At 42.8% G+C, this 14833-nt stretch overlaps 1 protein-coding gene across 1 annotated transcript in view; it reads right to left on the bottom strand.

Moving 5' to 3' along the window:
- Positions 1-14833, bottom strand: part of DNAJC11 (DnaJ heat shock protein family (Hsp40) member C11) — a 172735-nt gene that overhangs the window by 48469 nt on the left and 109433 nt on the right. Inside the window, exons 5-6 of the mRNA XM_073656524.1 lie at positions 11403-11531; positions 9712-9834 (exon numbers count right to left, since the gene is read on the bottom strand). Coding sequence (XP_073512625.1) covers positions 9712-9834; positions 11403-11531 — 252 coding nt within the window. The remainder of the gene's footprint in view (positions 1-9711; positions 9835-11402; positions 11532-14833) is intronic.

Here is a 14833-nt window from a genome sequence, read left to right as displayed (position 1 = left end):
CAATATATTAAGAGGATACAAATTTTGATGGGAGGAGGAGTGCTTCTTTACTGACAAACCTGCATTTTAAAACATTTCTAGAATCCGACCTTTTCTCACCTTTGAAACAACAAAAACTCTCTGTCGCTCTTATCCATTCTCGTCTGGACTACTGCAACACTCTACTGATCGGTCTCCCTCTTACCAAACTTTTTGCTTTTCAATCCATCCTGAACGCAGCAGCCAAGTTTGTATTTCTGTCCAGCCGTTTCACTGACGCCTCCACATTGTGCCAGTCATTGCACTGGTTACCCATCCACTACAGAGTACAATAGAAACTTATCCTGCTAACCCACAAAGCTCTTCACCCTTCTACACCACCCTATAGCTCTTCCCTCATCTCTGTATCATTCTACCCGTGCTCTAAGTTCTGTAACTAATCTAAGACTAACATCCTCCATAATCCAAATCTCACATTTCCGTCTCCAAGACTTCTCTCGTGCTGTGCCAGTTTTCTGGAATGCACTACCCTAGATGGCCTGATTCATACATAGCCCTCACATTTTTAAGAGTGCTTTAAAAACACAACTCTTTAGACAGGCCTATCACCTCACTTCACTAACCAAACCTTTCCCTGTTCCCCTTTTCTAAACTTTCCTCCGAATCTGGTTCATCCTACTCACCTGTCTCCACATTCTCTATGCACCCAAAAGCACTTGGTAACTGTACTTAGAAAGATACTGGCTTTATTTTAAATGCCCTATTCTAAAGATGGCTGGACAGTACATAACAAGCACTTTTTACCTATTGTGTCCCCCCTTATAGATAGTAAGCTTACGAGCAGGACCCTCACTCCTCCTGTAACCTTTGAACTGTGTATTACTTTGTATTGTTTTTATTGTATGTACATGTCCCTGCTTAATTATAAAGTGCTGCAAAATATATTGTCGCTATATAAATGAAATTATTTATTACTATTATTATTATTATTAAACTCATCACCATTTCATGAGTGCACTACTGTGATAATCCAAAACATAGTTAAAATAGTTAACTGTGCGGACAGCGATGCTGAGAGGGACAGCGATGCTGAGAGTGACCGCTAAAGCAATACTGCAGAAGATGCCTCTTTGCTACAGATATGAATTCATTACCGATATGTATACGAAACCCACAACACTTGCTTCATTTTTGGAGACCACCCTTCAAAAAGGATGAGTGCGCAAGGGAAAAAAAAAATCCAAGCGCGAGCCCCCCACAGATCTGGAAGATTGCAGCTCCTGCATAACGCAATCAGTTAAATGTCTTCATCTTTCATCCTAGATGGAAACGTTCTGGCCCTCGGCCACCGCCCCATTCAACCCTTAAATTATAACCGCTGTATCTTATTCAATCTCATCTCTCGACTTGGCAGCGGAGTCTCACTTCTTTGCTGGGCCCGGCGCTCTGGAATAAAAGAAGAGAGGTCTCTCTGGAGAAGACCCGGCAGTCTGATAACTGACTCTTCTCCTCTCTGAATCTAATTAAGGGTCTTTGGATGAATCGCTGCTTTTTTGCATTTCCATTTGGTTACACTCCACTGTATTTTAGGTCTCACAGGTGGCTCCAGACTGCTCTCCAGAGTCTCATGTTAAACCATGTCAGCAGTTCTGCTTGAGCGCAGCCTTTGAAGTTGGAGCGAGAGCTTCCACAGTCTCATTTTCTATACTGTGGGTGACTTTCACATCGGCTTTTCAATGTTAATCTGACATTCTTCAGTCTCAGCAGTACCAAACGCTTGTTAAAGATGCAGTATTTATATACTCACTAAAAATTACAGACAGAGCTGGGAACACTTAAAGGGACACTAAACCTTGAGATGAATGAGAAACACTCAGAAGGAGAACACCTATTTGTCAGGCACCAAGACTTTCTCTAAGCTCCAGAAGCGGTCTGGAAATGTTCTCTCTCCTATTGGTCCCATCCATCTTCAGCTTGGGAAGCGGCAGGGCTTGGCTAAAAGGGGCTGGTTTGTTTAATCTGCAGTTAGAGGATTCGGCTGCAAGTCTTCTCCCAGGCAAAAACTAATCATCCCTCCCCCCTTAAAAGATTGTACGCACGCACGCTGCACATACATACATGCTGCAAGCACGCTGCACATACATACATGCTGTACGCACGCACGCTGCACATACATACATGCTGTACGCACGTACGCTGCACATACATACATGCTGTACGCACGCACGCTGCACATACATGCTGTACGCACGCACGCTGCACATACATACATGCTGTACGCACGCACGCTGCACATACATACAGTACAGACCAAAAGTTTGGACACACCTTCTCATTTAAAGATTTTTCTGTATTTTCATGACTATGAAAATTGCACATCGACAATGAAGGCATCAAAACTATGAAATAACACATGTGTAATTATATACTTAACAAAAAAGTGTGAAACAACTGAAAATATGTCTTATATTCTAGGTTCTTCAAAGTAGCCACCTTTTGCTTTGATGACTGCTTTGCACACTCCTGGCATTCTCTTGATGAGCTTCAAGAGGTAGTCACCGGAAATGGTCTTCCAACAATCTTGAAGGAGTTCCCAGAGATGCTTAGCACTTGTTGGCCCTTTTGCCTTCACTCTGCGGTCCAGCTCACCCCAAACCATCTCGATTGGGTTCAGGTCGGGTGACTGTGGAGGCCAGGTCATCTGGCGTAGCACCCCATCACTCTCCTTCTTGGTCAAATAGCCCTTACACAGCCTGGAGGTGTGTTTGGGGTCATTGTCCTGTTGAAAAATAAATGATGGTCCAACTAAACGCAAACCGGATGGAATAGCATACCGCTGCAAGATGCTGTGGTAGCCATGCTGGTTCAGTATGCCTTCAATTTTGAATAAATCTCCAACAGTGTCACCAGCAAAGCACCCCCACACCATCACACCTCCTCCTCCATGCTTCACGGTGGGAACCAGGCACGTAGAGTCCATCCGTTCACCTTTTCTGCGTTGCACAAAGACACGGTGGTTGGGACCAAAGATCTCAAATTTGGACTCATCAGACCAAAGCACAGATTTCCACTGGTCTAATGTCCATTCCTTGTGTTCTTTAGCCCAAACAAGTCTCTTTTGCTTGTTGCCTGTCCTTAGCAGTGGTTTCCTAGCAGCTATTTTACCATGAAGGCCTGCTGCACAAAGTCTCCTCTTAACAGTTGTTGAAGAGATGTGTCTGCTGCTAGAACTCTGTGTGGCATTGACCTGGTCTCTAATCTGAGCAGCTGTTAACCTGCGATTTCTGAGGCTGGTGACTCGGATAAACTTATCCTCAGAAGCAGAGGTGACTCTTGGTCTTCCTTTCCTGGGGCGGTCCTCATGTGAGCCAGTTTCTTTTTAGCGCTGGATGGTTTTTGCAACTGCACTTGGGGACACTTTCAAAGTTTGCCCAATTTTTCGGACTGACTGACCTTCATTTCTTAAAGTAATGATGGCCACTCGTTTTTCTTTACTTAGCTGCTTTTTTCTTGCCATAATACAAATTCTAACAGTCTATTCGGTAGGACTATCAGCTGTGTATCCACCTGACTTCTGCACAACACAACTGATGGTCCCAACCCCATTTATAAGGCAAGAAATCCCACTTATTAAACCTGACAGGGCACACCTGTGCAGTGAAAACCGTTTCCGGTGACTACCTCTTGAAGCTCATCAAGAGAATGCCAAGAGTGTGCAAAGCAGTCATCAAAGCAAAAGGTGGCTACTTTGAAGAACCTAGAATATAAGACATATTTTCAGTTGTTTCACACTTTTTTGTTAAGTATATAATTCCACATGTGTTAATTTACAGTTTTGATGCCTTCAGTGTAAATGTACAATTTTCATAGTCATGAAAATACAGAAAAATCTTTAAATGAGAAGGTGTGTCCAAACTTTTGGTCTGTATTGTACATACATGCTGTACGCACGTACGCTGCACATACACACATGCTGTACGCACGCACGCTGCACATACATACATGCTGTATGCACGCACGCTGCACATACATACATGCTGTATGCACGCGCACACACACACAAGCTGTCAAAGTGCCGGGGATTGATTACAGCGCCCTCATAGTATAGTGAGCAGTGACTTAATCACTCCCCGGCACATTGAGTGACACCCCACAAAGTGCGTGCACACAAACGCATGCACACTACACACACATACACATTGTACACACACACAAGCTGTCAATCAATGTGTGAGGAATGATTGCAGTGCGGTGAGGTAATCACTCCCCTGCTCAGTCTTGGTGACTTGGAGAGACCCATTACAAGTAGATTAAAACTTCCATTTTCTCCCTGTAGCTACACTTCCAGTATGAGATCGTGCACATGACTGATTTTCTCGGACGAGTGCTATCAGTGGTTTTCACATATAGCACCCGTACCTATGATATTCTATGGGGCTATGCACATGTCCCATTATTTTTCTAGGGCCGAGAAAAAAATCGGAGACATGTCAGATTTTCATCTGATGTCGGATCAAAATCGACAATGCAACTCTGTGGGTCATTGGAAAAAAAAAAATCAAACAGCACTCGGATGACATCCAAGTGAGGTCCATGGACTGACAGAATAGAGACGGTAGAGAAACTTTCTTTTTTCTCTCCATGTCTGAGAAAAACGGATGCCACTCTGAAAAACTCTAATCAAAGTCTGATCCGAATAATTAGACCAATTTTCATGGATGTGGAGTCATCGGTTGTGTGAAGCTTCCCTTAGCCGGCTACACAGGATTTACCTGCAAAATAACTATCTCCTGGCAAATAGTGTTTATGCACATATCAGGTTCCCTTTAAAGAGGTTGTCCACTATTTTTACATTGATGGCCTATCCTTAGGCTAGGCCATCAATGTCTGATTGGCCGAGGTCTGACACCCGGCATCCCCGCCGATCAGCTGTTATCAGTGCTGGCGACGGCCAGAAATACTTACTTGTCGAGCTTCTCCGTCTACTTGTAGTGGCCAGGGCTTGGTACACTACAAGTAGACGGCCAGCTCCGCAAGTAAGCACTTACGGCTGGTGACCGCTGCCGCCGACACCGATAACAGCTGGTCGGCAGGGATGCCGTGTGTCAATCCCCAGACAATCAGACATTGATGACCTATCGTAAGGATTGGCCATCAGTGTAAAAGTAGTGGAAAACCTCTTTAAGCTCCCAACTTTCATGCTCATCTTATGCCTTTCGCAAATTCTGCTGTTGTGGAAGGAGGGAGGAGGGTTATATGGATTCTTATTGCAGTACAGAATTTTTTATGCAAGTTTGCCTTTGGCTACACAGAGTCTGTGCAATTAGCTGCAAATGCATTCTCCAGAAACCACATTTATGCCTGCTACATAAAAGCTGGAAATCAGCTATTTATATGAAGGGTCATTGGTTATCATATCCAGGGAATACACACCGAGCATCAATCTGTGCCCCTATACACATATATATCTGCAGCGTGCATTCTGAGCGTATATCCGTGCATGCATTTATCTATACATCTCTCAAATCCATCCGTCTATACACACCAATCCCAATTTAGTTTGTAACCTTCATCCTCTCTATTTTGCACTGAAAAAACAACTATCTTTCTCGATCACTGACATCTCTTTGTAGCTCTCTAAGGTCTGATTATACGTCAATCTCTCGGATATGTCCATCCATCTGTGGCCATTAGAAACACATTACATGAAATAGGCCAACGTTCATTAGATTTGGTGTACAGTACTGTCCTGACAGTCCCCAGACAGCTGATGTAGGGGGTAAGAAAGGTTTGGGTGTGTTGGTTTTCAATATGTTTGAGCTTTTGCTTTAAAGGGAAATAAGTCACCGCCACAGGTGTCTGGCAGCTGCTTACTCTTCTCTCCCTATTGAGAACACATGTACAATGAAAACAGACATTAGGTAATGGCATTGTAATGACAGGGCAGTGACAGCAGGCTTTAGGATTTTCTGAAGAGGGTGGGTTTTCAGGTTGCGTTTGAAGGTTAAACAGGTCAGGGAAAGTCTGAACAATTGGGGTAGCGAGTTCCAGACTATGGAGGAAGCACTGGAGAAATCTTGGAGACTGATGTATGTGGTGCAGACAAGAGGGGAGTAAAGATGGAGGACTTATGTGGACTGTATTGCAGGGGTGGGAAATTAATTTTCCCGAGGGGCCACATGAGAGACCGTGACTGTTGTGGAGGCTGAACCAATAGGCTGAAATTAATTCTGCTCAATATTATTATTAACTATAATTGTTTTATATAAATGTATCAATAAATATTAAGCAGAATTAAGTATACCAATATCCTCATATATAGCGTATGAGCCCACGCACAGCCCCACTATATACAGTATGAGCCCCCACATAACCTCCTATATACAGTGTCAGCTCCCACATAGCCTACTATAACACAGTATGAGCCCCCACATAGCTTCTATATACAGTATGAACCCCCACAAAGCTCGCTATATACAGTATGTAAGATGCAGTATGAGCCTCCACATAACCCCCTTACATACATCCTGGGGATGTGGACAGGGTTGACAGTGGGCGTCGGTGAACGGACAGAGTGTGGGGACATGGTAAGCTCATGGCCAGTGTTTCAGCCCTTAGGAAACTCTCGGGCCATACGGGAACAGCCAGAGGGTTGGATGTGGTCTGCGGGCCACAGTTTGCACACCTCTCCTGTATGGGATATATGGAGGGGACAAATTATGGACACACAATAGATACTCGTCCAACAGCTATCACTCCTGAGTTGCACATACACAGGTACGCTCGGCTCAGCCAAGTGCTCCTGTGCACTCAATGGGAGAGCTATTGCCAGACGGCGGCTTATCTCACAGAGACCAAAAGGATCGGCTGTCGGAAATCCGACATGCAAGATCCTTCTCTCCCCTGACATATTCTCTCAGTCATGAAACCTCCATACATATTAGACTGTTGGCAGATCCCACCAATATCAGCGGGTTCAGGGGAGGATAGTCCAGTGTATATTGGGGCCTTAAGTCATTTTTAGTATTTTGAACTGAATTCTATGGACAATTGAAAACCTGTGAAAGAACTGGCAAATAATGGAGGAGAGGTGGATTAACTGTTGCATACTTATATATCCCTCATAGTGAATTCTATGCATCTTTCCATTTGTCTCTTCACATACAGTACAGACCAAAAGTTTGGACACACCTTCTCATTTAAAGATTTTTCTGCATTTTCATGACTATGAAAATTGTACATTCACACTGAAGGCATCAAAACTATGAATTAACACATGTGGAATTATATACTTAACAAAAAAGTGTGAAACAACTGAAAATATGTCTTATATTCTAGGTTCTTCAAAGTAGCCACCTTTTGCTTTGATGACTGCTTTGCACACTCTTGGCATTCTCTTGATGAGCTTCAAGAGGTAGTCACCGGAAATGGTCTTCCAACAATCTTGAAGGAGTTCCCAGAGATGCTTAGCATTTGTTGGCCCTTCTGCCTTCACTCTGCGGTCCAGCTCACCCCAAACCATCTCGATTGGGTTCAGGTCTGGTGACTGTGGAGGCCAGGTCATCTGGCGTAGCACCCCATCACTCTCCTGCTTGGTCAAATAGCCCTTACACAGCCTGGAGGTGTGTTTGGGGTCATTGTCCTGTTGAAAAATAAATGATGGTCGAACTAAACGCAAACCGGATGGAATAGCATGCCGCTGCAAGATGCGTGTGCAGCTACTTTGAAGAACCTAGAATATAAGACATATTTTCAGTTTCACACTTTTTTGTTAAGTATATAATTCCACATGTGTTAATTCATAGTTTTGATGCCTTCAGTGTGAATGTACAATTTTTATAGTCAAGAAAATACAGAAAAATCTTTAAATGAGAAGGTGTGTCCAAACTTTTGGTCAGTACTGTACATTAAAACACACATCCACCCACCCACATATACAGACACATGCAAGCGCGCGCACACACACACACTCATCAAATCTACACCTACATACACACAAACATGCAAGCACACACATCCACTCATCACACCTACATACCTCACATACATGCAAGCACACCCCCCACATCACATATATATATACGCACACATTCACTCGCGACACCATCATACCACCCACACCCTCACTCACCACACCTACACACCTCACATACATATACACACACATGCAAGCTCACATTCACTCACACTCATAAACCACATATACAGACATCCACTCACCACACCGACCCCACTCATTCCACATAGACATATATATACACATATGAACGCACACACCCATATATACACACACCCTCATTCATCACATCTACATACTTCTCTCTCACACACACACAGCCCCCCTCATCACACCTACACACCTCACATACATATACACACACACATGCAAGCTCACATTCACTCTCACTCATAAACCACATATACAGACATCCACTCACCACACCGACCCCACTCATTCCACATAGACATATATATACACATATGAACGCACACACCCATATATACACACACCCTCATTCATCACATCTACATACTTCTCTCACACACACACACAGCCCCCCTCATCACACCTACATAGCACACACACATATACATGCACTCATCACACCTACATAGCACACACACATATACATGCACTCATCACACCTACATAGCACACACACATATACATGCACTCATCACACCTACATACCTCTCACACATGCACACTCCCCACACATTTAAACACACACAAACACACTCAACACCCACACACTACCCACATACACACCACACACACAAATAACACACACACCACACACACAAATAACACACACACACATAAAAATCACAATTTAGTTTGTAAACGCTCAGTTGTGGTGGACTAAACCACCAAAATAATGAAACAAAGAGGGTCTGAGTGTCATGAAGTAGTAGATAAACTATGATCCAGGGGGGAACATTTCTCCTTGTGGAGAGTGACATGCTAAGCTGCAATGCTCCTCTGGGCAATATGCAAATTGTCTCTTCAGAGAGGAAGAGGACTACAACTCTAGTGCCACCTATAGGAAGTAGCAATCCTAAGAGTCAATATCGACTCTCTAACGACCTTTGTCACATGACTTAGGATAAAAGCCAAAACCAAAATCTCAATTTGTAGACACTCTGTTTTGCGGTACTAACTATGGATATTATTTGACCAATGCTGAATTTCTGTCAGCGTTGTAAATGAGTTGTACCGGTCCTTTTAAATACAGCTACAAGTCCATATATGTTCCTCCAGCTGACGGTATGTGGAGGGCCGGCACAGAGAAATCCAAGCGGCAAGGCTGCAGCCATATGTAGCTCTTTGCTTTGGTGGATTTGATTTCCCCCGATCAGATTGTTCCTCTCAGGCAGGTTTAGCATATTACTCTTTCTGGAGAAGTTACTAACTAGTGGCCTCGGGGGCCTTGGTAATAATTGATACCCCCTTAATCACCTAAACAGATACGGGGCTTGTTGTACAGCACGAGCGGCTGTGCGCTGGAAGAAGATCCCATTAGTTTTGTCCTTCACACAGAGGCAGCGATGTATAAAACCTCCGTGTCTGACAGGATGGTAGACAGCCATAATTATATAAACACCAGTTTGCAAACTACCTTTCCATCCTGTTTGGCAATTTATATTCATAATGTGCTGTGTGTGCGTTTTCTTGTTTGTTCGCTCGGGCGGATGTAGAGAAGTTCAGTGTTTATTTTCCACGGTGCTTACCTCTCCCCATCCCTTGGCCGAGGTCACTCGTCTCAAAGCTAAGTTTATTGATCCTCCCCCGTTACCATTTTGAGTGGAGAGGCTCCCGGAGAGAATGGCCGTGTCTGTGGCTGTCAGTGGAGCCTGGTAGTGAGAGAATAGGTTGTTGGAAAATTTGTCAGGAAAAATAAATCACAATAACATTTATCATTTTTCAATTTATTGACTGAGAATCTGGATGTGAAAATGATATCCTGGATGATATCTGTTCCAAACGTCAAAGTATAAAATATATTTGGGGCCAGATTCATCAAGCAGTTTTCCACCAAAATTCTGGCCTGAACTGCTTGCCATGTGGCAACGTTTTCGAGCAACTCGAAGTTGTGCACAAATTTTGCAAATTTAGGAATTTTTAACACCGGTTTCGGACACCTTTTTAAAAAAGTGAGCAAAGAAATTGATCACAATTAAGATGGAGTAATATTTTTGGCGGCTGTCAAAAAATGCCTTTTAATGAATTTTGCTGATCTTACTGAGGCGCAAAGTTCATTAAGGCTGGCATAGAAAAATGCCAGTCTTAATGAGTCAGGGCCCTGTTTTAATTGTTTTAATGGAGCAAGAGCGTGGGAAAAATACTAATTCTTCTGCTACATTTTTTTAAATATAAATGAACAATACAAATAAAGATAAGAAACTGTAATATGTCATTACAGAAATATCCTTCTTTACCTCCTTTTATCAGTCACTTTTTGGTCCTGCAGTGATATCACTCTCAAAAACTACTCAAATTTGTCTACAGATCTGTCTGCAGTGAAGGATCAAATTATACCTTCTGCTTGTAAAAGTTTGTGGAGGGGGGGGGGGTGCAGCAGGGAAACATGAGCAGAAAGAGAAAGAGAAATGGCTAAGGCTTCTAGTGATGGGGGAAAACGGCTATAATAAGTCATCTAATGGCCAGAAATGGTGCAATTCCTCATGTACACACAATGACAACTTATATAAAAAAAAACACTACTAAGTATAGTTAAACTTTCTTTTTTTTTTTTAAATGAAACACTTCAAACACTTTTATCCCCGTTGGAGCGGCAGCGCACTTTCTTCTTCTCCTATGGGGCTGACGGAAAAAGCAAAATAATGGATAAGTGGTGAGTGCCACTCATTTTTCTTCTATTCTTGTAATTTTTGAAGACAGTTGAGCACCACCATGTCTGGTGTTCTCTTTTAACTAGCATTGCATACTTTAGTGGTATATCATTGCAACAATGCTAGTTTGCTCATCTTTTGAAAACCATGGTCTGTATGAGTAATGCATGGAGAGATGCTCTTTGGTTTCCAGCTGACTGATGAAAGTGCTGGATGGGCACCCCCCTTGTATAAAGCCAAAATTCCCCATTTCACCATTCATTACCATAGTGTAGTGATTTATGGGACTGGAGTGCTGGTCCTTTCTAAACTTGGAATATAATGGTCTTTGTGACTATGACTTCTACTTGGCCAAGTGAGGACTACAGACTGCACCTATTGCTTTATCACTGGTGCAATCTCACTTAGATGATGCTCTGGATAAGCTAATAATTAAATCTCCTTTATAAATAAAGATGAGCCCACAAAATAAGAACAAAACTTCAGCTTTGCTTAAGACGCTTTGTGGGGCTGCTATGCCTTGCAAATTCAGATATATTTGTATATGGAGGGAAATTAGCTGTGCGTACCTCAATAGACTGCGAGATGTGCATACGGTTAATTTCAATCTGGGGAAAGCCACTTCCTGGCAGGTCTTCAAAATCTTCATCATAGCGATCAAACAGCTCCGTGGCATCTATGCCAACACTAATTGTCCCCTGAGAAGGGAGAAATAAGAAAGAGGGAAAATGAGGGGAAATAAATACATTGAGAAATCAGTAGGAACAACAGAGATTACACTGGATAAAAGCATACTTAGGAGCGAGCGGAGCCGGTGCCTGACACCAACATGTATCAAGAGGGGCGAGAACAATTACGGGACAACTGGTAACTAAAAGAAGACCGCACTGGCTGCAAACACAAGGTGGGAGATTCCTCGGCCGTTCAGCAGCCCCTTACACATTTGGAGAGTAATATGCCATAAAGACATCAAGTATATTGGTCGCCGGTCAGTAAAACTCTAAGAATATTTCATGCTCGGTACCAGAAAGCTGCCAGCACGACATACAGTTATATGAAAAAGTTTGGGCACCCCTATTAATCTTAAGCTTAATGTTTTATAAAAATTGGTGTTTTTGCAGCAGTTATTTCGGTTTGATATATGTAATAACTGTTGGACACAGTAATGTTTCTGCCTTGAAATGAGGTTTATTGTACTAACAGAAAATGTGCAATCTGCATTCAAACAAAATTTGTCAGGTGCATAAGTATGGGCACCCTTATCATTTTCATGTTTTAAATACTCCTACCTACTTTTTACTGACTTACTAAAGCACTTTTTTTGGTTTTGTAACCTCACTGAGCTTTGAACTTCATAGCCAGGTGTATGCAATCATGAGAAAAGCTACTTAAAGTGGCCACTTGCAAGTTGTTCTCCTGTTTGAATCTCCTCTGAAGAGTGGCATCATGGGCTCCTCAAAACAACTGTCAAATGATCTGAAAACAAAGATTATTCAACATAGTTGTTCAGGGGAAGGATACAAAAAGCTGTCTCAGAGTTTAACCTGTCAGTTTCCACTGAGAGGAACATAGTAAGGAAATGGAAGAACACAGGGACAGTTCTTGTTAAGGCCAGAAGTGGCAGGCCAAGAAAAACATCAGAAAGGCAGAGAAGAAGAATGGTGAGATCAGTCAAGGACAATCCTCAGACCACCTCCAGAGAGCTGCAGCATCAACTTGCTGCAGATGGTGTCACTGTGCATCGGTCAACTATACAACGCACTTTGCACAAGGAGAAGCTGTATGGGAAAGTGATGCGAAAGAAGCCGTTTCTGCAAGCACGCCACAAACAGAGTCGGCTGAGGTATGCAAAAGCACATTTGGAGAAGCCAATTTCTTTTTGGAAGAAGGTCCTGTGGACTGATGAAACCAAGATTGAGTTGTTTGGTCATACAAAAAGGCGTCATGCATGGCGGCAAAAAAGCACAGCATTCCAAGAAAAACACTTGCTACCCACAGTAAAATTTGGTGGAGGTTCCATCATGCTTTGGGGCTGTGTGACCAATGCCGGCACCGGGAATCTTGTTAAAGTTGAGGGACGCATGGATTCCACTCAGTATCAGCAGATTCTTGACAATAATGTTCAAGAATCAGTGATAAAGTTGAAGTTACGCAGGGGATGGATCTTTCAGCAAGACAATGATCCAAAACACCGCTCCAAATCTACTCAGGCATTCATGCAGAGGAACAATTACAATGTTCTGGAATGGCCATCCCAGTCCCCAGACCTGAATATCATTGAACATCTGTGGGATCATTTGAAGAGGGCTGTCCATGCTCGGCGACCATCAAACTTAACTGAACTGGAATTGTTTTGTAAAGAGGAATGGTCAAAAATACCTTCATCCAGGATCCAGGAAATCATTAAAAGCTACAGGAAGCGACTAGAGGCTGTTATTTTTGCAAAAGGAGGATCTACTAAATATTAATGTCACTTTTCTGGTGAGGTGCCCATACTTATGCACCTGTCAAATTTTGTTTGAATGCAGATTGCACATTTTCTGTTAGTACAATAAACCTCATTTCAAGGCAGAAACATTACTGTGTCCAACAGTTATTACATAGATCAAACTGACATAGCTGTTGCAAAAACACCAATTTTTATAAAACATTAAGCTTAAGATTAATAGGGGTGCCCAAACTTTTTCATATAACTGTATCTGTCACTAGAAGGACCTCATCCTATAACAGCCATTTTCCATCACTCAGGAGAGACGTGACTTTGTGCTAATCAAAGGGCATTTCCCCTACAAATCCTGACGCTCAGAGAATAGAATTTGTTTCTTTGACCTCTGTAAACCCTATTTTATACAGATTAATGCTTACTTGGGATAAAGGGGTGTTAATAAACAGTGCTTAATCTGGACCATTGACTGATATATCCATTGTTAGGAGCTTGTGGTTACTGACCAGTGCATCCAAGAGACTGCAGCGGGAGGGTGGCTGGATGCACAGCAACGCTGCAACGGCCTAGCAGCTTAACCCCGTAGATGCTGCAGTCAATATCCACTTAATCTAAGGTGTTGGATAAGAGTAAAGTGGGTGGCCCGTTAGCCAATTGGCACCCCGTGACACGATCGATGGGTAACAATGGGACCCCACAAAGGCCTTATGACTTGATTTGACTATATAACCTATCAGGTCAAAATGGTTCTAATGAAAGAAGCCCTAATACGTCAATGAAAAAAATAAAGGAATATGGCCTCTTCTGGCTGCCATTCTTGTTTATATTCAGTGGCTTCAATCTGTACAGATTTAGGCCTCATTCAGACGTCGGTAATTTTTCTCATATGTAAAACCAAGGACCGATGTTCATCAGTGTTTTGGATCCAACTTTCATCAGTGTCAGTTTTAACCTTTATAAAAAGTATATTCCGTGCACCACTTTGTGACCCATGCAGACTTGATACAACCCTCCACTAGGTTGCAAAAACGGCAAACAACCTGAAAATCAAAGGCAACGGGTAATCTCCTTCAAAAAAGTTTTATTGACACCAGTTTACACACAAAAGAAAATACTGACATGCAACGTTTCGGCCACTCAGGGCCTTTATCAAGCCAAACAAGAGGCTTGGATTTTGCCCGGTGCCTTGGATTTTTGGATTGTTTGTGAGTTTTTACCATCAGTGATTTTCAGGGAAGAAAAAATAAATGAATTGCAAATATTCTCAAGGCCACTAGAATATTAATCATGTAAGCTGATATTATACTGTCACCCAGTGATCCTGTGAATGAAGGGAAAACAGTGCTGGAGGTAGTACTGTGGCCTTTCCTAAGTCTTCCTAGTATTGGCTGTCACAGTCGTCCTCCCAGCCACCCGGCTGTACAAGGAACTCACTTTCCGATGGTGGAGGTCGCTGTGGTAAGCCAGTACTGCGTCCAATCTGTTCTAAGGATAGGTGGGGGGGTCCCGGAGGTCAGACCCTGGTGGCATAGCCCAATGGTGTTTCCCCTCTTTAAG

This window comes from Phyllobates terribilis, unplaced genomic scaffold, assembly GCF_046119375.1.
Source record: "Phyllobates terribilis strain yellow unplaced genomic scaffold, ASM4611937v1 Scaffold_12__6_contigs__length_324123572, whole genome shotgun sequence".
Lineage (NCBI taxonomy): Eukaryota > Metazoa > Chordata > Amphibia > Anura > Dendrobatidae > Phyllobates > Phyllobates terribilis.
The sequence above is the reverse complement of the archived record's forward strand: the minus strand, read 5'-3'. Positions and strand labels throughout refer to the sequence as shown.